General features: G+C 42.6%; 1 protein-coding gene across 1 annotated transcript; it reads left to right on the top strand.

The window, feature by feature from the left end:
* Nucleotides 1–1,838: 1,838 nt before the first annotated feature.
* Nucleotides 1,839–17,025, top strand: DNTTIP2 (deoxynucleotidyltransferase terminal interacting protein 2). Its single transcript, XM_062191771.1, has 7 exons — nucleotides 1,839–1,961; nucleotides 2,800–4,397; nucleotides 8,693–8,831; nucleotides 11,537–11,632; nucleotides 12,220–12,384; nucleotides 14,063–14,172; nucleotides 15,065–17,025. The coding sequence occupies exons 1-7, from the start codon at nucleotides 1,890–1,892 to the stop codon at nucleotides 15,156–15,158; spliced, it is 2,274 nt and encodes a 757-aa protein (XP_062047755.1). The 5' UTR covers nucleotides 1,839–1,889; the 3' UTR covers nucleotides 15,159–17,025.
* Nucleotides 17,026–24,991: the final 7,966 nt, after the last annotated feature.

The following is a 24,991-nucleotide window of genomic DNA, read 5'->3' as shown; positions in this document are numbered from 1 at the left end:
ATATGTAAGAGGCCAAAACTTTGTCACTTGGCATATCTGGCTGCAAAGGACCCTAACAGGCGCTGTTGAGCTGGGAGACAATGTGACTTTAAGAAACAAGTTTTCTGTTATAAAGAATAGAATAGATTTGGTGAGGCACTCATCCTTGCTCACCTTCAACAATAATTTGCTTCCTTCTTTGATCCCTTTACATTCCCTCAAACACAGTCTAGTAAACCTTTCACCCTTAAGCTATTGGAACCTGTTGGGCCACTGGGACCTGACAGGCACAGGTGATCTAAAGGCTACTGGTCCATGTATTGCTCAGGAAAGCCCCTCACCTGGTGATATCAGAAATGACCCCCTAAAATCTATACAAAAATGTGGCCCCTTGAAGTTCCCTAGAAGTGCCATCTGGGGTACCACATGTTACCGGAATTTGGGGTGCCATACGATATCACCATATGCTTATTAATAAATCCCCAATATTGATAAGCCCGTGAGGGTTCTTGGCTAATATTTAGAGAATTCTAAATACTGGCATAAACAAGGCAACATGGTACATTTTAGGCTTTTATTTAGTGCAAAAGATGCACAGGAAAGTGAGAGCTTTATCTAAGAAAGAGGGGTAAGTCTGGGTTCGTACCGAGAACCAGGACCAGCCACGTGGAGGAGCATCTAGGCCAGGAAGCCTAGGGCGGGAGGCCTGAAGGCGCCCTGGAGGTGCAGGGCTATAGCCAGCCCCTCCTGACTAGAGGTGAGAGAAAAGAAGAGAGAGTGGATACACCCTGTCCCAGGCTTTTAACCCACTTCCAAAGGGGAGTGGTTAATTAACCTGGTTGGCCCTTGGGCACCCAGGTGTGGCCAGGTAGGGGCATAAGGTCACACAGGGGTATGGGGAAGGTATCATGTAGGGCGTGAGGTCACACGGGCGTGGCAAAGGTGTGGTCTTCCAGTTCACAAACCCAATCGATTTAACCTGTATGGCTGCCTACTTCACTGGGACATTCCGAACTGCTGAAGCAATGCATTATAACCTTTACCACAGAGCCTCTCTGCATGTCCCTGACCCACCTTACCAGGGTCCATGTGGATCTCTGCACTGCCCCCAGCAAGCCGCATAAGAAGGGACGCTGTTGCTCAAAAGGAATGAAGCCTGGCTTCAAACCCCGGGCCTTGTGTCCCCTCCAGCCTGAACCCTGGTTCTCCCTACAATAAAGTACTTTCTGCCTTAAGAAGCCACCTCTTTGCCTTCTTTGAACGCTAAAAATCCTGAAACCTAATAAAAACTCCAAAATACTCTTGAACCTCGCAGTCTCTTCATTTCACTGAAAATAAAAATTACCGCTCTCCTTCACAATTTCACATTTTCTCGTCTGCTCATCCCGAACCCCTTAAACTTACATCTATTTCTATTTTATGCTTCCTAACGAGGCTCTGAGTTCCTGGAAGCACTGAACATAGACCTTTAGTCCAACGAAGTTTAAAATTTCATGTATGCTTTCCTTCACAAATAATACACGTGGTACACTGTAAAAAATAAAAAGTAAAAACAGTGCAGACGTCCCCATGGGTCACATCCATGGCTACATGAGATATTCAGAAAGTGAGGCGAATACCGGGGTTTCAGTTTGTTCACTCTTTGTCACACGCTGTGGGGTTCGATACTCCCTTAGAGGCCACTCCCAAAAAAAGGCTTGCCTTAATTCCGCAGCACAAACGCGAATGTTCAGAGGGGATCTCCACCTTGAGCCGCCCCAGCCTGAGAGGGCAGGCCGGAGACAGGTACGATTCTCCCGAGTTCCGGAATCCGCTCGGAAAACTCAGGCGCGGCACCTCTCTGACGTATTTCCGGGGCGCCAGAGCGAAAGGAAGTCGTGGTGCCGGTGGGCGATCCGGAAATCGGGAAGATGGTGGTCACCAGATCGGCACGAAAGCGGGCGGTGAACCAAGCCTCGTCGGCTGGAAGTTCCCAGCAGAAGGTAGGTGATCCGACTTCTCCCTGTGTTTCCTGGCCGCTTCGCACAGCGACGCCGCGACGCGGAGGTCCGGCGGAGCGTGAGGGGAACCCATGGAGCGAGGCCAGGAGTTTTCGCGCCGTGCGGTGTACTTGACCTCCCACCTGACCTTTCGTGGACACTTTAGTCTTCGCCACTGTCCTTTAAAGCATTTCTGAGGCTAGGTAACTTACGTTGGGTTGTTCAGATACTTTGAAGCTTCTTAGCCCCGCGCCAAGGAGCGTGAATTCCTACCACCGCACACGTGAGTCTCGTTTGGTGGGATTGGAGAGAAGAGCATAATTTCTGCGTGGGAAGGCTGGCAGTGAGCCAGCACCACCTCAGTGTGACGAGAGGCGGGCTGTGGTGATGCTGCCTGGGACTCAGCGGCTGCTGTCGTCTGCTACCACATTCTGCAGGGAAGGGAAGGGACCGGCAGTTTCTTGTCTGTGAAGGCAACGGCAGCGGCCGATGCCATTGTGTGTTTCTAAACACAGCTTTGCACAGAGTTAATGTTTGCCTTCTCTCCTCTTGTACAAATCGACCAGAATGTTGATACACCTCGCATATTTGACTTTGAGTAAAGAAAATTCTCTTTTTAATTGGTCTGCTACCAGAAGTCAGATCTAGGACTAAGATGGGTAAACCAAATACACGGTCAGATCCAGCATTTAAATAGTTGACTTTTTTAAAATCATGAGTTTGGTTGTTTTGTAGTAATCTTGCTTACTTGGCTTTGTTTGTTTTAGTGGGCTTTTAAATTATTTATTTTCTCCTTGACCCAGCCCTGCGTAAATTACGGTGTGTTGTCTTTGGCCTGCAGAATTCTGCTGCTGGAGGGAATCAAGAACATCCAGAAAGCAGGCAGGGCTCTGGATCTGATGACCGGGAACAGAGTTCGATCTCTCGAAATCCTAAATCCAAAAAGAGGAAGGATGGACCTGCCAGCACACTCTCCGGGATAACTGAACCATCTGATGGAGAGACCTCTGAGGCAGAGTCAAATTATTCTGTGTCTGAGACCCAGGAGCCCATTTTAAGAATAACTAGGAGGAGGCAAATCTTAATTGCACCCACCCCAGTGTCTAGTGTTAGGAAAAGGCTGAAAGTAACTCCAGTAAATGAATCTCATACTGAAGAAGTTGTTTCTGAAGCAGAATCTCATGCTTCAGGTGTTTCTAGAATTGTGCCTTCCACAGAGCTAACTACAAGAACCCGAAGATGTACAGATAAATCTATAACAGATCCAAGCCAAGAATCACATGCTGAAGCTGTGTCCGATGCTGAGTCATCATGCTCAAACATTTCATTTTCTGGAATTGCACCTAAGAGAACAACCAGGAGTAAGCCAAGCAAATTACAGACACAAATTGAGAAGAAAGATACTAAAATTGTCCCAAGAAATGAAAAGCAAATCATTGATACGCCTGTGAACTCAGAGGATTTGGATACCAAACAGACTTCTCATTTACAAGCAAGCTCTCTTTCTCAGATCAATAAATCAAATGTCTGTAGTAATGAAATTCATAATGACTTTGATGATTCCTTCCACGTAAGTTCAGAAAAAATACTGACAATGCAGAAACACCAATATTCTAATGAAAGAGAGAAAGGACAGGCCAGAGTTGCATCTCCTAAAGAAACAAAACAGAATTGTAAGAGTTTGGATGAAGACAGCAATGAAATAATAAATGAGGGAAAAGAAATTAATGAGAACTCCTCTCAGTCGAGTCTTTCTAAATTTCAGGACGCTAGCCCTCAGCAATTAGCTTCTCAAAAGCATTCAACTCCCCATAACAAAGCCCCTTCAGAGCCCTCACATCTGAATTGTGAGGCTGTAATGAAATCATTAGCCCAAACATTTGCAGTCGTGGAAGTGAATAGATGGAATGAAGAGAGAAACAGCCCCATAAAAACAAGTGACTTAACAAAGTTTGGTAATGATGATGATAGTGATAATGAAGAGTCCACGGTTATAAGTGTCAGTGATGATAAGAACCATGATGAAAGGAATGTAGATCTTGAATGTGATACCACACTAAAGTCTGCACTCAACACATCTCAGGATATTGACGGTCCTGTTTTATTAGTTCTCAGCAGTGATGAAAGCCAGCAGTCTGAAAATAGTGAAGATGAAGAGGATACCTTGTGTTTTGTTGGAAATAGTGGCCAAAAAGAGTCATTAAGTGGCAAGTCAGGAGATAAGTCGGGTGGCAATGAATTGTTTGTGATTGACACAACTCCTGGATTGAGTGCTGATAAAAATTTTTACTTGGAAGAGGAAGACGAGGTAAAAGAGGTTGCCATTGAGGAGGAGGAGGAGGAAGAGGAAAGTGAAGAAGAACCCTCAGACCATGATAAAAATAAAGATGCAGAGTTTAGTGATGAAGACGACTTACTAAATAACACAAAGTCTAAACTGTAAGTTTTACCTCTTTATTTTTTAAAGATTTATTTTATTTGAAAGGCAGAGTGACAGAGATCTCTTGTCTGCTGGTTCAGTCCCCAAACGCCTGCAGCCAACTGGCAGCAGGACTAGGCCAGGCTGAAGCTAGGAGCCAGTAACTCCATCCAGGTCTCGCACCTGGACAATGGGCCCAGGCACTTGAGGCATCATCCACTGCCTCCGAGGTACATTAACAGGGATGCTGGCTCAGAAGTATGGAGTAGCCAGTCCTTGAACTGGGACTCTACTATAGAATGTGGGTGTCCCAAGCAGCAGCTTAACCCACTGTGCCAAAATGCCCACCTTTTTTTTTTTTAAGTAAATTTTTGGTAGATATTTCAAGTGGTTAATTTACTGTAAAAGTATTAAATACTAGAAAGCATGGGAATTGAGAAAATTACTGCCTTGGGTTCTATGGGGAAGAGCTCTTCTATCCAGCATTTCCCTCATCTTTGTACCATTGTTAGTCATATTCTTCCCACCAGTGACAGCTAAAAGTGCTGCTTTTGGTCATAGATTACAAATTATCTATTGGGATTTTTTTCCCATGGTTGTTAAGAGCAATATAAAAGGAAGAAAGTAACTTATTTTTAATTTTTTCTACATGTTAATTGTAGAGAAATTGAAAAATATAGAAAATTATAAAATAAACTGCTGTAATCCCATCTTTTATCTATTGAAAAGCTCTAATATTTGGTGCTTTTTTTTTTTTTCCAGTATTTTTGTTTTCAAACTTGTTTTTCTTTGTCATAGATCCCTGGTGCCAGTGTATCCACTGGAAATATAGGCAGCCTTTTAAGGCACTATATAACAACAGATGCCAAGTCTTAGTGAAATCAGTCTCTGAGACTAGGCTCAGGCATACTTACCTTTTTAAAGGCATACTGTTTCTCCCCACACTAAATCTAGTGTATGTTTTGAGTTAAGAAATACTGCCAAAGCATTGCAATAGAATGATACTAAGTTTATATAAATAGGGAAGAGAATGACTTAACTGCAAGGGTACTTTTTTTTTTTTTTTAAGATTTTATTTGTTTATTTAACAGGTAGAATTACAGTGAGAGGAAGAGACAGAGATAAAGGTCTTCCATCCGCTGGTTTACTCCCAGATGGCCGCAAGAGCTGGAGCTGGGCTGATCTGAAGCTAGGAGCCGGTAGCTTCTGGGTCTCCCATGTGGGCACAGGGGCCCAAGCGCTTGGGCCATCTTCTGCTTTCCCAAGCTATAATCAGAGGGCAGGATTGGAAGAGGAGCAGCCATGGGATGCCAGTGCCACCGGCGGAAGATAAACCTGTGCCACAGCGCTGGCCCCACAAGGGTACTTTATAAAAAGTATCCTTCTGAGGCTGATGTTGTGGCCAGTGGGTAAGGACACCAACTGTGACACTGGCTTCCATATGGGCTCTGGTTCTTGTCCCAGCTGCTCCACTTTTTTTTTTTTTTTTTTTTTTTGGACAGGTAGAGTGGATAGAGAGAGAGAGAGAGAAAGGTCTTCCTTTTTGCCGTTGGTTCGCCCTCCAGTGGCCGCTGCGGCCAGCGCATCGTGCTGATCTGAAGCCAGGAGCCAGGTGCTTCTGGTCTCCCATGCAGGTGCAGGGCCCAAGGACTTGGGCCATCCTCCACTGCCTTCCCGGGCCATAGCAGAGAGCTGGCCTGGAAGAGGGGCAACCGGGATAGAATCTGGCGCCCCAATCGGGACTAGAACCTGGTGTGCCGGCAATACAAGGCGGAGGATTAGCCTGTTAAGCCACGGTGCCGGCCCCAGCTGCTCCACTTTCTATCCAGTTTCCTGTTAATGGCCTGGAAAAGACAGCAGAAGGTAATCCAAGTGTTTTGTGCCCCTGCCACCCAAATAGCAGACTTAGATGAAGCTCCTGGCTTCAGCCTGGCCCAGTCCTGGCTGTGTTGCAGCCATCTGAGGAGTGAACCAGTGGATGGACGATCTGTCTGTGTCTCTCCCTCTCAATTTGTAACTCTGAATACGTAAGTATTTAATAATAAAAGGATCCTTCCTTTGGTTACCATATAAAGTGGAAATTCTCATATAAATGTAGCAGCAGCCTAAGCCAACTGTAGAAGGTTCTGAATCAGTATACCCCAGGGTGTGACATATATCTTTTTCTTTGTTTCCCCCCTGAATTTGAGAAACAGAGCTCCCAATCACTGCTTAATTTCCCAAATGCTCACAATAGCTGGGACAAAGCTGGGTGCCATGAACTCAGTCCAGGTCTCCCATGTGAATTGCAGAAACCAAGCTACCTGAGCCATCACTAATACTTCTCAGGGTCTGCATTAGAAGGAAGCTAGAGGGACCAGAGTTGTGGCATAGCAGGTAAAGCCTCTGTCTGTGATGCCAGCACCCTGTATGGATGCCGGTTCATGTCCCAGCTGTTCCACTTCCCATCCAGCCCTCTGCTAATGGCCTGGGTGGAGCAGTGGAAGATGGCCCAAGTGTTTGGGCCCCTTGCCACCCTATGGGAGGCCCTGATGAAACTCCTGTCTCCTGGCTTCAGCTTGGCCCAGCGCTGGCCATTGCAGTCACCTAGTGAGTGAGCCAGCGGATGGAAGATCTGACTTTCTCTAATTCTGACTTTCAAAATAAATAAATGTTTTTAAAAAGAAGGAAGCTGAAGCCAGAGACAGGTATTCTGATGTGGGATGCAAATGTCTTAATCACTAGATGAAATGCCTACTCCTACATTTTTGTGAGGCTTGTTTTCCAAAGAAGTATTGTTAAGGGGAACAGAATTACAAACCTACCTAGGTGTGCTATAAAGTTGTTGGAAAGTAAGTCACCTAGGTTTGTGGGTGGACATGTAGTGCCCAGGTCATTTTTGCTTTAAAAGGTTGTGACAAATACAGATGAATTGGAAAAAGAATTTTAGAAAAGCAGTGATAGAGAAGGAGAGACAGAATGTCTACCATCTGCTGATTCACACCCTAAAAGGCTGCCACAGCCAGGGCTGGTCCAGGCAGAAGCCAAAAGTCCAGAACTCAATCCCAGTCTTCATGTTGGTGACAGTCTGAAGCATTTGAACCATCTGCAGGAATCTGGGTTGGAAACTGCAGCTGGGACTCGAACTAGTGCTCTTTTATGAGATGCTGGTGTTGCAAGCAGCAGTTCAATCTCCTGTGCCACAATGTAGGCCCCATACATATATATATATGTGTGTGTGTGTGTGTATATCTAATATTTATTTATTTGAAAGAGTTAGGGAGAGACAGAGAGATCGTCCATCTGCTAGTTCAACTATCCAAATGGTGGCATCAGCTAAGGCTGGGCCAGGCCAATGTCATGAGTTTCATCTGGGTCTCCCATGTGAGTACAGGGACCCAAGTCCTTGGGACATCTACTGCTGCTTTCCCAGGCACATGATCAGGGAGCTGGATCAGAGGTGGAACAGCTGGGACTCAAGCTGGCACCCCACTCATATTTTAACAAAAATGCTAAATGGATACATGCTATTGCTGTTGAAACCACTGATTAAGACACTACCAAGAGCTCTTAGTCACCCAGGAAAATATTCTAAGTTTTGATAATTTAGAAGTTTTACTTTATTCATTTTAAGAGATGGAGATATATACATTTACTAGCTTACCAACTATGAAGTTGAGCTGAATTGCCAGGTAAATCCCCATCTTTTTTTATTTATTTATATAATCTGTTGGCATATTATATGGCCTGATTTCCTTTAAGAAAACCTGAAAGGATGGGTGTTTAGCCCATTAGTTAAGATGTCCGTGTTCCACACTGGAGGACCTGGGTTCAATTCCCAGGTTCAGTTCCTAAATCCAGCTTCCTGCAAGAGCAGACCTTGGGAGGTAGAAGTGATGTCTCTAGCTGTTGGCTTCTGCCACCCACATGGGAGACCTGGATAGCATTCCTGGCTCCCAGTTTTCATCCAGCCCAGCCCCAGCTGTTACGGGCATTCAGAGAGTGAACTAGTAGATGGGATCTCACTTTCTGCCTCTCATATAAATTGTTTTTTAAAATGGAAAATCTGAAGAATAAATTTGGATGTGTTTCCAAAAAGCTTTAAAGATTCATTATTCATCCCAGAGTTGTTCTAAATGATTATACTAGGTTTAAGATGTATATTTATTCACACTTCTTCAGGAACTCTATTGTAAAAAAAAAAAAAAAAAAGCGTCTCTTTTTTGGTCATTGAAGTATAAAGGAAGAGGAAAAGGAATGATTTTTAAAATGCAGTCTTCATTTGTTTCCATTTTGATTTAATAACTTGACCTTTAAGTGAAGATTTCTCTTTCAGTTTGAAGTTGACAAGCAGCAGCATAGACCCTGGTCTGAGTATCAAGCAGTTGGGTGGCTTGTATATTAATTTCAGTGCAAACAAACTACAGTCTAACAAGAGAACCCTAACCCAGATCAAGGAGAAAAAGAAAAATGAGGTAAGTTACATGAATTATCCTGTTAGGGTTTTTTTTGTTTGTTTTGTTTTGTTTTTTTGACAGGCAGAGTGGACAGTGAGAGAGACAGAGAGAAAGGTCTTCCTTTTCCATTGATTCACCCCTCAATGGCTGCTGCAGCTAGTGCACCACGCTGATCCAAAGCCAGGAGCCAGGTGCTTCTTCTGGTCTCCCATGGGGTGCAGGGCCCAAGCACTTGGGCCATCCTCCACTGCACTCCTGGGCCACAGCAGAGAGCTGGACTGGAAGAGGAACAGCCGGGACAGAATCTGGTGCCCTGACCAGGACTAGAACCCGGTGTGCCGGCGCCACAGGCAGAGGATTAGCCTATTGAGCCTCGGCGCCAGCCCCTGTTAGGTTTTTATAGAACCAACCAGCCTCTTCTAGAAACTAGTCCTTGTTAAAAGACTAATTTTCTTGCGGTAAAACAACATTGGCCTGATGTGCTCCTTTTTCTCCCTCAGTAGAGCAGCTGTTTTTTTTTTTTTCCCCATAGAGTCTTGTCTATAAAAGGTGATTCTAAAAAAAAAAATCAGTAGAGGCTCAATGACCCTCTTAAACCCACCAGTTATGATCGCAGAGTTTCTGTTTTGTTCTTTTCTCACTTTATTTTCAGTTCTTAACTGTTTGGGATCCTGTTGAGAATCAGGAAAAAGTGTGTATGTACATATAAACAAAGTTTTACCTATACTTGCAGATGGAATTACCATCTTACCTAAACCCTTAGCTTTTGTCATCACCTTGTACTGCTTTCTCCCCAATCTATATTGTCTACCCTTGATAGCCTTACCATCAGACCTTTAAATCCAGGTGTCTGTTCGTTTAGATGTGCTCAGGCACTTGACCTTACAATAATTCCCCTTCTCTCCACAGGCTGAACCAGTTTCTCCTTTTGTATTCTGTATCCCAGTTAAAGTGTCTTCCCATAGGCAGTCAGCCACCAAGCATAGGGGACGTCTGTCCTCTATCTTGAAAAGGATGTTACTCCTTCTTGAGCAGCTGTCACTGGCGAGTGCAGGCGTTTCTAAAAAGCTATTCCAGCAGCATCCCTATTGATCCTGCCTGTTTTCTTAGTTCCTCAAGCCATCTTCCTTTCTTCTGCTAGATCTCCCTTTCTGAAAACACAAATCTGACATGGTTTTGTCCTGCTTAAGTCCTTCAGTGATTTCTCAGAGGCTTCAGGGTGCTGCTGTACTGCTAGCTCTGTCTGCTTACCTGCTAAATTCTTGCCATTGGAGGCTCCCTAAACATACCTGCTCTTTTGAAGACCAATGAAATGTCATAGATGGCTGCCTTGGGAAATGTGCTGACCACCATCCCTCCAGTACTTCCCCTCACCTCCTCTGTGCTTCTGTAACACCTGAAAGGAAAGGTCGGTCACCACCAAACACACCAGACACCAGAGTAAAGGAAAGATTTATTGTTGGGTGGGGGAAACCTGACAGGCTGCCTCACCATGTACAAGGGAAACAGCAGCCTGTTCTAGGAGAACAGGTCTTACATAGTTCTGTAGAAGTAAGGAAATGGGAGCAGCGAATCCCATTAGGATGGGGGTGGAGCTGACGCTTGTGGTTGGGCCATTTGGTCACCTGACTTCTAGTAAGCCAGGCTGAGTTTAGGATTGAAGCTTAATGGTACAAGATGGTGACAGGGCCAGAGCCAAAGATGGCATCTGAGGCTTAGATGGCACTGTAGATTTTTGCTAATGACACCCAGTATAGATCGGATTCATTGTCATGTGATGTAATTGTTAATTTACTGTCTTTTACCTTTGTATTCTTAAGGTTTCTCCATCTCAGTTCCACTGATGTGTTTTGGGCTATATAATTCTTTGTTGTGGGAGGATGTCCTGTGCATTGTATGATGTTTAGCCCCGTGTTTGGCTTCTACCAACTAGATGTCAGTATCATTGTTCCCTCCCCTCATCACCACCAAAAATGTGTCTACATATTGCCACTTGCTCACAGTTGAGAACCAGTGCTCTAGAGCCTAGTATAGGACTTGACAGACAACAGTCTCTTAATTATTAGGCATATGTTATGCTCGCTTTTCTCAGTGAGAAAAAAGCCTAGACTGCTGCTGTGTGACCCAGAAACTCTAGACCTGAGCCTGAAGTGTGTGACTGACTTAATTTCTGAATTGATAATTTCAGAAGTCATTGCCAGATGAATGCTTGAGTTGTATTTCTGAGAACCATTTTGTAGGTTCAGGAGCAGTCTTACTTGGGTCTTGCAAGTAAGGAAAATACTAAATATCCTGAAACCACTTTTTTTTTTTTTAACGATTTACTTATTTCTTTGAAAGAATTACAGAGAGAGAGAGAGAGAGACGATATCTTCCACCTGCTGGTTCGCTCCCCAAATGGCCAGCCCTGGTGGCCAGAGCCAGGAGCTTCTTCCGAGTCTGCTACTTTCCCAGGCACCTTAGCAGGGAGCTGGATTGGAAGTGGAGCATTTGGGACTCCAACTGGTGTCTATATGGAATGCCAGCACTGCAGTGGCAGCCCCCTGAAGCCTCTTTTTAATCACAGTTTTATGAGACTAATTATCCTAGGCAACTCACAAAAAATAGAGGTCTTTTAGGAAAACATACAAGTTTGACTACAACTTTAAGACTTAGAAAAGTTTAAAATGTTTAAAAAATTGTATAACATTCTGACATTTTAAAGGCAACCTTAATTTTTATAGCTTCTGCAGAAAACCATCATTACACCTGAATTTGAAAAAAATGACTGTGTCCCACCATATAGTGAATCAAAGCATCAGCTTCAGAAAAAACGCAAGGTAAGAAAAGTAACGTATTATTTTAGAATGCTTAGAGGTGTCTGACTGTAAATTTCAGCTCATACAACATATATGGCCTATACATATAATTCCAAAGAAAGTTATCATAGATAGCTAAGAAATGCAAGTACTGTTTTATTTACCTTAAAAACAGTGAAAGTCAAAAATTTAGGGTTACTGTCCACAAGGCCAGGAACTTTGTTGCCAGCTTTTGTAGGGATTTTAATGTAGCCCACTAAAAACCCTGATCTACTTAGTCTGCCAAATAAGAAAATGGAAAATGTTTTAGACAATAAAATTTGAAGCTATACGTTGTTCTCCCAGCAAGTCTTCAGGTACTTGCTGAGAGACAAAGTAGATTTTTAAAATGCCCTCATTAATGAAATATACTATACCTAGTTTATAAAAATTAAAAAAAAAATTGTGATTTAATTTCTTTTATAAAGATGATTCTGGAAATAAATGTTTTGTTATAAAGTAATCATTTGTTTTTAATTCAAAAAATCTTCTATATTGTGGGGGGAACTAAAATGTATACTTACAGCTTATTAAAGTTAGAATGTTTATTTTTGAAATCTGGATTTCAGAAAGAACGACAAAAAACTGCAGGTGATGGCTGGTTTGGTATGAAAGCACCAGAATTGACAGATGAGCTGAAAAATGATCTCAAAGCTCTGAAGATGAGAGCAAGCATGGACCCAAAAAGGTTTTATAAGAAAAATGATAGAGATGGCTTTCCCAAGTATTTCCAGGTATGACACAGACAGAAGTCATGATATTCTATGGCTTTTATTTTGGGTAACAATAATGATCTGTTTATTTTTTAAAATAGAGGAATATTTACAATGTATATGCTTCATTTGGGCAATATCTGCCTAGCTATATAACAGTGTGGACTCAGTTCAGATAGCCACTGGCTTATAATGGGCTCCCATGTAAATAGTGTTTCAGATAGTAGCTAGCTTTCCAGGTCAGCTTGCTAAAAGTCAATGAACCTGTAAGGTTCAGTATATGAATAATACTAGCCTAAGAGCAAGAGGCCATGCAGTGGGGTATAGGGGTAGTATTGAGGTACAGCAAATTATACCACCATCTGTGATGCCGGCCTCCAATATCAGAGTGCTGGTTCGAGTCTCAGCTGCTCCCCTTACAATCCAGCTCCTTGCTAATGCTCATGGGAAAAACAACAGAAGATAGCCCAAATACTTGGGTCCCTGCTACCCACTTGGGAGACCCGAATGGAGTTCCTGGCTTCTGGCTTTGCCCTGGCCCAGCCCCAGCAGCCATTTGAGGAGTGTACCAGGGAATGGAAGATCTCCTTCTCTATGTCTTTCACTCTGCCTCTGAAATAAAATTATTTTTTAAAGAGTCCATGGAGGATGGAGGGGGAAGTAGCAGTCATTTTACTAATTCCATCTTGTTAAGGTAGAGGGACATCCCCAGGTATGCTTCTGAAAGGAGTTAAAAAGCTGGTTTTCAAGGTGTTTTAAGAAAGCTTAGTTGATTCATGCTCCTCAAGTTTATTTTGTTGTTTCTGATTACCTTTTTTTTATTAATCTAGATTACTAGAGCTTTAGGTTTTTGGGTTTTTTTTTTTTTTTTTAAAGATTTTTGTTTATATATTTGAGAGGTAGAGTTACAGAGAGAGGGAGTGATAGAAAGGTCCTCCATCCACTGGTGGCCCAATGGCCGGAGCTGAGCCAATCCAGAGCCAGGAGCTTCTTCCAGGTTCTCCATGTTGAGTGCAGGTGTCAAAAACTTGGGCCACCTTCCATTGCTTTCTCAGACGATAAGCAGAGAAGGAGCAGCTGGGACCTGAAGCATCGCCCATATCAGGTACTGGTGTCATAGGCGGAGGCTTAAGCTTCACCACAACACTGGCCCCTAGAGCTTTAATTTTTTTTTTTTTTTCTTTAAGACAGGGGGCTCCTTGCAGGTGGCGACCAGAAGTTCTGTTTATTTTACATTAACACAGTTCCCTGCCACACAGTAGACACTCTGTAAATGTTAATTGGATGAATGAACAGATGTAGAAAGGTCACTAAGTAGGTTCTATGCTTGCAGTGTTTATCGTAATCTGGAGATCAAATAGGTCTGTGGTAGAATTTATTTCATTGAATTAGGAAGCTAAAAAGTATATATTACTGGTGTACTTTTCTCCTTTAGTTATGGATTTACAGAAAATTCTGTATCTACTCTAAACTGAAAAAGAGAAATCATTAGTAGCACCAATGTGTTGACAGAATAGAGGATTTATTTTTGTTTTTAAAAAAAAAACAAAAAGATAGCAAGGCTAACTTTAATATTGGTATAATGTAACCTGTGTTTCCTATTCCTTTCTGTAAATAGACTTTATTAGGGCTACACTGCAATATGAAAGCAACTTGGCATTGAGGTATTGTATGACTTATTTCAATTAATTGTTTCTAGGTTGGAACCATCGTTGACAATCCAGCTGACTTCTACCATTCACGAATTCCTAAGAAGCAAAGGAAAAGGACTATTGTGGATGAACTGCTGGCTGATTCTGAGTTTAGAAGGTAAAGGAATTATTTCATTTTAGAATAGGTATACTTTTCTTTAAAATATGCATGCATGTGTAAAGTTTCAGGTAATTGAAAAAGATTACCTCATTTAAAATAAGAATCTATTATATTTTCATGAACATAATAAATATACTTTAGGGCATGTCTCTTTAATGTCTAGCTTAATTAAAGACAGAGGCTGATACCTACTTCTGCAAATACCATGTAGCCTCTGAAAAACTCCACTGTGCAGGTGAGAAAATGAGGGTGAAAAGCGCAGTAATCACTTAGTATATGTACGCAAGTAGTTGGACCCCTTGAAAAGGATCTCATCCACAGATCACTCAGACTCCTGTTGGTCTAAATGAGGATACTTCATGGAAAACCAGAATAAAAAGGTTTATTTTGGTGCAAAAAAAAAATTGAAATCCAGGCATAGTTTTTCCATAATACACATTTTCCACACACTTTTTGAAGATCTCATATGCATGAATTTAAACATTTTTAATTCCATTTTCTGTCAAAGTATGCATGATTATTACAACAACATTTCTAAGGTTCTAAGAAGTAGGTACCATATTGTGTATATTCAGATAAATATGTCTTTGATTTGTTTAGTCCTTATCTTTTCATTTTTGTTTCACAAAAGTGTTTAAAGCCATTTGACATCACCTAGTAGATGGCTCTCGGGTTACTCAAGGTTTTCAAAAATCTCATTTTCTCACTAAATTGCAGGCTGTGTGAGGGCAGGCTAGCTGTCTTATCTACTGTTCTCTCCCAGCTCCAAGTTTGACTTCTCTCACTGGGTGGCAGCTTAGTACACAGATGGTGACACTGCATGAAAGATTTTAGACTTAGGATTCCATCCCCAAATTATTAACTTTCAGTGTCTGATTTTTCTTTTTAGGTATAACCGAAGGAAGTACTCAGAGATCATGGCTGAAAAAGCAGCAAATGCAGCAGGAAAAAAGTTTCGAAAGAAGAAGAAATTCCGCAATTAAGATTCACTATGCAAGCCACTGCATTTATATCTCCTCTTTATTCATTTACTAAAGATGTTTTTAAACCAATACCATCACATAAATTAATGTACACTGACCCTTTTTTTATAGAGATTTCTATTTGGGACAGATAGGCTTGAGAGCCTTGACCCATGTGCTCCTTGGAATAAAAAATAGAGGTGTTTACAAGGGACCCATCCCAGCCTTGACTCTTTAAAGGCAAAAAGGAAGAACCTCAGTCACTTTAACAGAATTAATGTTTTTGTAAAGTTTTCAATGTTGAAAATTTTTTTTAAAGATTTATTTATTTATTTGAAAGATAGAGTTAGACTTCTGTCCACTGGTTCATTTCCCAAATGGCCACAATGGCTAGGGCTGGGCCAGGCCAAAGCCAGGAGCTTCTTCAGGGTCTCCCATGTGGGTGCAGGGTCCCAAGCACTTGGGCCATCCTCCACTGCTTTCCCCGGGCACATTAGCAGGGAACTGGATTGGAAGTGGAGCACCAGGGACATGAACTGGCACACATATGGGATACCTGCATCCTCGGTGGCAGCTTAACCATATGTGCTAAACACTGGCTCCTTAAAGATTTAATTTAAAAATATTTAGGAAGTATAAAGTTACTGGCATGTTGAAAGAATTTTAAAAATTAGGCATTTTGTGCAGAGTTAAGTTGCTGCTTGGGACACCCACAATCCAGATCTGAGTGCCTGGTTTGAATCATGGCTATTCCACTTACAATCCAGCTTCCTGTTAGTATCTTGGGAGGACCAAATGATGGCTTAAGTAGTTGGGTTACTGCCAACCATGTGAGGGACCTGGACTGGGTTCCAGGTTCCTGGCTTTGGCCTGGCCCAGCCCTGGCTGTAGCAGACATTTTGGGAATGAACTAGTGGATAGGAGATCTCTTTCTCTCTCCTGCCTTTCAAATAAAAGGAAAAAAAATTTAAAAATTATCAGTGATACATACACAGTTATGTAATTATTATGTAGTTTTGTATGTACGTATGTATGGTAGGAGGGACATGGTAGACAGGTAGTCCTATAGTTAGCTACAAATTCAGATACAGAAAGTTGGTGAGGTCAGTATACAGAGAGATTGGTTTGTTTGCAATATAAAAATCACAGTTGAAAACAAATGATAAAAACATTCCTGGAGCAAATGTATATTAGCATAAAACCAAGGAACTAAGTGAAGCTACAAATAGGGCTGTAAAGATAGTTTCTTTAGCTTAACTGTGAAAAGATCCAGTTGTTGATCATTCAATAAATGTTTCTCTGTATAGAAAAGCTGAGAACTGTCCCAGTTACTTTCAAAGTGTAAACCAATTCCTTACCTGCCATATGATTTTCATGCTGTTTTCAGAATGCCAAAATAGACCGTATTGCTCTGTGCTTCAAAACTGTTGTTAAGGAGCATGCATTCTGGCACAATGGAAACTGCTGCTTAGGATGCTCAGCTCCCAAACAGGAATGCCTGGTTTGGGTCCCAGTTACTCTGTACCTTTTATTTATTTATTTTTAGATTTATTTATTTGAAGAGCCAAGTCCAGTTTCCCACTTGAAGCCAGGTGGTTCCTATTAAGGGTAGGGCATGGTAGATGGGGATGATGGAAAACAAGTTCTATCACAGCTTACCTGGGAACTACTGTAGTCAGGCTGTTGTATGAAAGTATTTTTAAAAAGTGGTACTTTTTTTTCCCATTGGCTACCATTCCTTATAGTTACAACCTCCTTGGTCAGGATTACAAAGCAGGTACTAATAGGGTTCAAATACTAAAATCCTGAGCTCAGATCTTCTGATGTGCTGAAATTCCAAGGTCTTATTCATTATGGTAAAAAACTGAAATATGGATATGAAAAATAAACTTGGTTCTAATTACCATATAAATTTCAGCTATCTCATACAGTGAAGAGTACTATAAATCTCTTTGGAAGTGTTCCTTGACCTTTTCCAATGGTAAGAAAGAAATAATGTACTGTAGTGAGCTACAAGAAAACAGATTTTTGTTTGTGAGGCTTTAGTCCTCTCTCCATGTACTCCTTGCTCAGGGAAGTTATGGGGCATAGGAATAATTTACCAAAACAGTATCATACTGTGGTCAACTGAAATGTTTTCTATATCTTAAGAAATCTTAGGGACCACTGTTGTGGCACAGCAGGTCGAGGCACTGCTTGCTATACCAGCATCCCATATCAGAGAGCCAGTTTAAGTCCAGGTGCTCCGCTCTCCTTTTCAAATAAATATTTTAAAAAGTCAAAGGGCAGCCTAAAATCCTTTCAGAAGTTTTAGTGTAGGGGCTGGCACTGTGGCACAGCAGGTTAAAGCCCTTGCGGTTAAAGCCCTTGCCTGCAGTGCCAGCATCCCATATGGGAGCCGGTTCTAGTCCTGGCTGCTGTTCTTCCGATCCAGCTCCCTGCTATGGCCTGGGAAAGCAGAAGATGGCCCAAGTCCTTGGGCTCCTGCACCCACATGGGAGACCCAGAAGAAGCGCCTGGCTCCTGGCTTTGGATCAGCACAGCTCTGTCCGTTGCGGCCATCTGGGGAGTGAACCAGCGGATGGAAGACCTCTGTCTCTACCTCTTCAGATAAATAAATCTTAAAAAAAAAAAAAGTCTTAGTGTAGTATCAGTAGGACCTATTTTTTTCATAAGGATGTGTGCATAAATACTCATTAAATATTCATATACAAATTTGTATATTGTACACACACATCAACTCCCCCCCACCATGCTTTCCTTTCTTAAACCCCGAAATTCTCACTTCCACAGGGTGATGGATTTTTCTGATTCTATCTGCTCTTTAATTCCTTCATTTTTTTATTCTGACCACCACTATAATCGTTGGTTTCCAATAGTGCCTGCCCTCTTTTTCTATTCTTTTTTTTTTTTTTTTTTTTTGACAGGCAGAGTGGATAGTGAGAGAGACAGACAGAAAGGTCTTCCTTTTTGCCGTTGGTTCACCCTCCAATGGCTGCTGCAGCCGGCACATCGCGGTGATCCGAAGCCAGGAGCCAGGTGCTTCTCCTGGTCTCCCATGCGGGTGCAGTGCTTGGGCCATCCTCCACTGCCTTCCTGGGCCATAGCAGAGAGCTGGCCTGGAAGAGGGGCAACCGGGACAGAATCCAGTGCCCCGACCAGGACTAGAACCCGGTGTGCCGGCGCCGCAAGGCAGAGGATTAGCCTGTTAAGCCATGGCGCCGGCCATCATTCTTATATTTCTACCCCAACTTCCACTGCTGAAGATCCACATTTCCAACTAACTGTGAAATACCCATCTGAGGATCATGAAGTCATCTCAAATTTAACATCAGAACCAGACACATCACCTTTCTGAGATAAATAAGGGCTGCCACTGTGCCTGGCACACAGCAAACTACTCAGCAGGAGGGTACTATTTCCCTATCTTCCTTTATCCTCCCCATTGGGAAGTAATAAAATGTTTTTAATTTAAAAACATTTATCTGGAAGGTAGACAGCGATTTTCCATCTGCCACTTATACTCTCCAAATGCCTGCAACAGCTAGGGTTGGCCCAATCCAGGTCTCACGTGTGTGGCAGGATTCAAGTACTTGAGCCATCACTGCTGTCTCCCAAGGTGTGCAGTGGCATTTAGCTGGAATCAGAAGCAGAGCCAGGACTCAAACCCAGGCACTACTACATGAGATGTAGGTGTCCCAAATGGCATCTTAACCACTGCAGGGAACACCCACCCCTCCAAATAGTTTTAATGATGCCATACCAATTTTTATTTTCTGTGGCCCAATTCTACATAATGAAAATGGAGAAGCCCCTACATTAAAGAGCTGACATTCAAGGCCCTCCATAAAATGAAGCCACCATGGTTCACTGCTCCTCTACTCATGCCCAAAACTTCACTTTGTGCTGCCCATTACCATTTTTCTCACTGCTCTCTGTAAGAAGCCATGTTCCCTGGATTCGCTTTGACTGGCTTCCCATGCCTGAAGGGCATGAGGAGGGGAAAACCCAGGGCATTTCTCTCTGCCTTGGGTTGGCTGACAGCTCTGCCATGGCCCTCCCCTGCATGGTCCAGACTCTCAGGTTCTGCTGACACTGTCCATCTGGCACTCGGTAGAGGTTCCCTCTGCTACAACCTCTGGGTTGCCTATACTTTCAGCATTTCCTTCACCAGTGCAACAATTCCTTGATTAAATTCTCTAGTGATATGCCCTGTCTATAGTCACAGAACCAGTGACTGTAATGTTTTGTTTCAGCATTATTAGCAAAGAGACTGCCAAAACTTTCCCCCTTTCCTCTATGGACCCAGGACACAGGATTTTTACCTGAGAATGTGATCACCTTGGGGGGAAAAATCCTTCAAAGAGGTGAGATTGAGTGGGACCCTGCCCTGCCCCTTTATCTCCTCCCAAAGGTTGGTAAATCAACCTAATACCAGAACAACTACCTTAGAACAGGAGGTGGAAGCCATGTTTTGAGTATGAAAGAATAAGAAGGCACTTGGGTCTCATGACCAAATAAGTAGCTGCTTATGAAAGAGAAGTAAACCTATCAAAGCCACTGTCATTTTGGGTTTCCTGTCACAGCTTACACCGATCCTAAACAATGGAATTATCAATCCCTGGCTTCCTACTGCTCGCTAGGCCAAACTTTTTGAAAGATGTACTGCCTTACTCATCTATATTTCCTTCTGGCATGATTCATTACAAAACCAGTACCCCAAATGTATATTTAATTGAATGTGGGTAAGATTATAAAAAACTTGCTGATGGATGTAGAATGCTCCAGGTCAAGAGGAAGTAGAGTGAAACTGCTCCCACTCTGGTCTTTTAAAAGTGTACTGGCCTCTGGCAGCAGTAAGATGGGAGCATCACCACCTCTCGGGCAGCTCCCACTCTGTCAGTACTTCCCTGGGTATATGTAGTGGAGCTGTGAAAAAGAACATAAAGAAAATGAGTCCTCGAACACGAACACCTTTTTCTCCATCTTCATGTTTTTACCTCCTCCCACTTCCCCCTTGGCTCAGAAATGCAGGCATTCCCCCCATTCCTAGGCTAACCCCTCTCCTGTGACTCCCATGAACATTTTTGCATCTTAACTTTCTCTTCTGTAAAATGGGGATACTTGTTAGGACCTGAGAGATAAGTAAATGACAAGGATTAAATAGAATTACTGGCTTAGAGCAGGTGTTCAGGAAAATGTTAGCTGTCTCCCTTTTCTTCGTGCCCGCCTTCTCCCCTGGAGGAAACCTGCTCCACTGTTCTTGTGGAAAAGACCTTAGCTGCTTCTCCTCCTACCTCCCAGAAGGACTCACTCTTTGCCTGTCTTTCCAGTGTCTGTGCTCTGGGCATCTGTCCTCAAGCCTCATCTCCACACTCTGCCAGCATGATCTCCATGTCTATAGCTTCCAGTGCCATCTCCAGGATAATGAATTTTAAATTCCAAACTTAGATCTGTCTCCTGGGCCCCAGACCTTCTTTTTCTTCCCTCTCCCTACATATCTTCCTTTAACTCTTTCCTTCCAACATTCTTTGGTTCTGTAGTTACTGAGTTACAGTGTGGATCATAGACTAGAACAACCCAAGACTGAGCGCCAAGAGAGCAGCTCAGGGGCATTTAGAGCCATTAAGGTAAGAAGATGATGAGGTTTGGAACAAGGGAGATGGTTTGGGGAGAAGGAAAAGCATACAACTTGACCATGCTTCAAGAGAAGCCAAATTGATCGACTTGAAGGACTATTATAGAGGAACACTCAGAATGGCAGAGCCGCCATTTCTAATAAGGGTGGTTGCTGAAATAAATCATTGGAAGAGACAAGTTAGTTAGGGGGGAAATGAGTTCAGATTTGCATGTGTTGCACTTGAGGTCTCTGGTACATCCTGGGGAAGATGCATGGTTGGTAATTGGATATGCAATGCTGAACATATATATATATATATATATACACAGTGCTGCCACCTGTGACAGTTCTAAGTACTTGCTGCTCTGCTTCCGAACCAGGTCCCTGCTACTGTGCCTGGGAAAGCAGTGAAAAGTGGCCGGAGAACTTGGGCCCCTTCCACCCACCTGGGAGACCCAGATGGAGTTCCAGGCTCCTGGCTTCCACCTAGCAAAGCAGATGGAAGATCTCTTTCTCCCTCTCTCCATCACTCTGCCTTCAAATAAATCTTAAAACAAGAAAAGAGAAAGCAAAATCATAATTTGTGGATAGTTCCAAAATACACAACTTAGTCAACTGCAATTTTTCCTTTAAAAAAAATTGAGATGGGGACATTATTGTGGCATAGTGGGTAAAAATACCATCTTGCAACACAAGCATCCTATATGGGTGCCAGTTCATTTCCCAGCTGCTCCACTTTCCATCCAGCTCCCTGCTAATGATCTGGGAAAAGCAGCAGCAGATGTCCCAAATGCATGGGCCCCTGCCACCCATGTGGGACCCAGATGGAGTTTCTGGCTTCGGCCTGGCTCAGCCCTGACCACTGTGGCCACCTGGAGGAATGAACCAACAGATGGAAGATCTGTCTGTATGTAACTCTGACTTCCAAATAAATTTTAAAAATCTTTTTTAAAATTAAGATACTTCACTCCTAAAAACAGTGCATACTTCCATATATTTTTGCATATTCAGAGTTGTGCACGTATTACCACTATTTGCCTGATATTTTCATTACACAAAAAGAAACCTCACACCCATTAGCAGTTACTTCCCATTTCCCCACCCCAAATGGCTTGCAGCCACTAATTTACTTTCCGTCTCTATAGATTTGCCTACTGTGGACAGACATTTCCCATAAAAGGATTTATAGAATGTATGGTCCTTCGTGACTGGCTTCTTTCAATTGCATGTTTTCAAGGCTTACTTGTGTTTCAACATGAATAATAGTCCATCAAATAGATATACCAGATCCTGTTTATTCATTCTTCAGCTGATGGACATTTGGGTTGTTTCTACTTTTTGACTATCAAAACTAATACTGCTGTGATCACACCTGTATACGTTTTTGTGTGGACATGTTTTCAATTCTCTTGCATGTACATGAAGAGTAGAATTTCTAGGTCATATCATGATTTTAATGTTTAACTTTTTGAATAACTGCCAAAACCATTTTCAAAGAGGCCATACCATTTTATACCCCCACTGGCAATGTGTGAAGGTTTCAATCTTTGCCAACATTTCTAGTTTCTTTTTCATTACAGCCCTTCTGGTGGGGTGTATAGTATAGTGTGCTTAGTGCAGTGTATCTCATCATGGTTTTGAACTGAAAAACTATTTTAAATAGTAAGATAATTAAGGAAAAAGACTATATAAAATTATTTTAAATATCAAAAGCTTTCTTATATACAAACAACACCAGTTAGAAAATATAAAGATTTCAACAAAAAGATAATCTAGAAATAAAGTTTAAAAATAAAGATCTATATGAAGAAACTAAACATATTTCTAAAGAGCATATAGGAGGACTGAATATGTAAAAAGGCATACCTGTTCTTTTTTCTCCCTGCTATTCTTAAATGGGGAACCTGGCATCTTTTTTTTTTTTTGACAGGCAGAGTGGATAGCGAGAGAGAGAGACAGAGAGAAAGGTCTTCCTTTTTGCCGTTGGTTCACCCTCCAATGGCCACTGTGGCCAGCGCATCTCGCTGATCCGAAGCCAGGAGCCAGGTGCTTCTCCTGGTCTCCCATGTGGGTGCAGGGCCCAAGGACTTGGGCCATCCTCCACTGAACCTGGCATCTTTAAGTGGTTCAGTTCTCACTATATTAACCTATGGTTACAACTGTAACAAAAATGGCTTCTAATATCAGAGCCAGACTAGCTGCAACTAAAGGTCACATGAAAAGATAATACAGAATTGAGATTTTACCCACAGACCCAGCCTTCCTGAGTTCCCATCAGGCTCACCGCTTTTTAGCTGTGTATCCTTGGACAAGTTACTTAACCTCTCTGAAGTCCAGATGCTTTGTCAATCAAAGGGGATAATAATATCCACCTGGTATGGGATGTCAAGTGGATCAAATGTACTAAAATGCATAGAGCAATTAGCCTAGTAGTTGGTATACAGCAAATGTCAAATAAGTGATAGTATCATTAAATGGAAAAAATAGTAACTCAAAATAGGTGAGGAAAATTTCTAAAAAATAAGTGATTTTTAAAACAGCACTGTTCTGAAGAATCCAAATTAAGACAGATCAATTGACTAGAGAACCTAGAATGAGAACCTAAATGCATATGCGAATTCAGAAAATGATAAAAGTAATATTTCAAATTAGTGTATAAAAGGATGGGTGTTTATCAACCATGATTCTGAGACAAAATTCTCACTACACTTTTTACACAGAAATAACAGTCCAGATGAATACTGAAAAATAAAGCTGTTAAAAGAAAGAAAAGGCCTTTAATAATCTGAGTATGTAAGACCCCAAACCTGGGAGCCAGAAAAGACTGTTAAATCCAAATCTATAAATATCTGTAAGAAAAACAAAATACCATGAACAAAATAAAAAAGAATAATTGTAACACATATCACAAAGGGCTACTTTCCTTAATATGTAAAAAGCTCCTTCAAACTAAAAATTACTAATGACAATAGAAAAATATGAGCACAACTCAAGGTCAGATAAATCAGAGAAAAAGAAACACAAATTGTTCTATTTTGAGATGTTCAGCTTCACTCATAACAAAACACATGAATTAACACTTCAGCTTGAAATCATTTTTCACCTGTCTGATGGCATGGGGGTTGTGGAAAAACAAGCCGTCTCCCATGGTGCTGGGGAGGGGGAAATGGAGACTGTCATGGCAACCTGCCAGTATCTATCAATGCGGAAACCAGCAATTCAACTTCCTGGAATTCCTCCTACAGATACACTCACACTTACATACAACTCAATATAAACAAGGACGCTGAAGCACTGTAGACGATAGGAAAATACCAGACACTCAAATGTCCAAGCCTCAGGAACTGTGAAATGATTATGCTACACATGTTCAACAGCACAAAGCAGTTCTGCGTGTGTTAATAAATGAAACAAGCAAGTATGGCATGGCATTTTAAATACATTATTACATGTATCAACATTGACAGAGGCAATAAACATAAAAACGCTAACGTGCATGAATCTGAAAATATTTCCAAAAACTCATGATCACATGGCCTGTGGGGCGAACTGCAAGGCCAGGATAGAGGAAACACATGGATATTTGTTTCTCCCCCTACCTTTTGTGATAATTCTGGATTTTTTTCTTTTGTACGCATTACCTGTTTTTGCTCACTGCAATTCCATTCATTTTTTTTTTTTTTTTAATCTGTTCGCGTTTAGCGACGTGGAACCCTTCAACCCTGTGTAAGGCTGGCTGTTGTCACGAGAGGTGCCGCCGAGCGCCCACAGGCGGGGTGGGCCTGGCACCTCCCGGCACCGGAATCGGGAGGTCTGGTCAGAAACACCGCTTCCCGGGCCCCACCTCAGCCGGACTGAACCGAGAGTCCCGGCCTGGCGCCCGGCAACCTGCAGCGCCGCCGGGCCGCGCTCGCTTTGCAGCCCGGGTGTGAGCGGCCGGTGAGCCGGCACGCGCAGCGCCCCCCGAGCCCCGGGCCTCCCGTCGCCGTCGCCTCCTTTTGCTCCCCACCGCCATCTGGGGACGCTCTTCTCAGGACCCGGATCGGCGCCGCCTCAGCCACTGCGGCCGCCGAGCCCCAGGGGGAGCGGGAGCCCGCGAGCCGAGAAAAGCCGAACGGAGCGGGGAGAGAGCAGGGAGCGGTGAGGGCGGGTGAAGCTGCTTAAGAAAAAGAAAGGCAGGCGAGCCATGACGGAGGTAGAAAGGAAATTCTGGGGAGGAAAAAAGAAAAATCCT

This window comes from Lepus europaeus, chromosome 5 (genome assembly GCF_033115175.1).
Source record: "Lepus europaeus isolate LE1 chromosome 5, mLepTim1.pri, whole genome shotgun sequence".
NCBI classification, from domain to species: domain Eukaryota; kingdom Metazoa; phylum Chordata; class Mammalia; order Lagomorpha; family Leporidae; genus Lepus; species Lepus europaeus.
The sequence above is the reverse complement of the archived record's forward strand: the minus strand, read 5'-3'. Positions and strand labels throughout refer to the sequence as shown.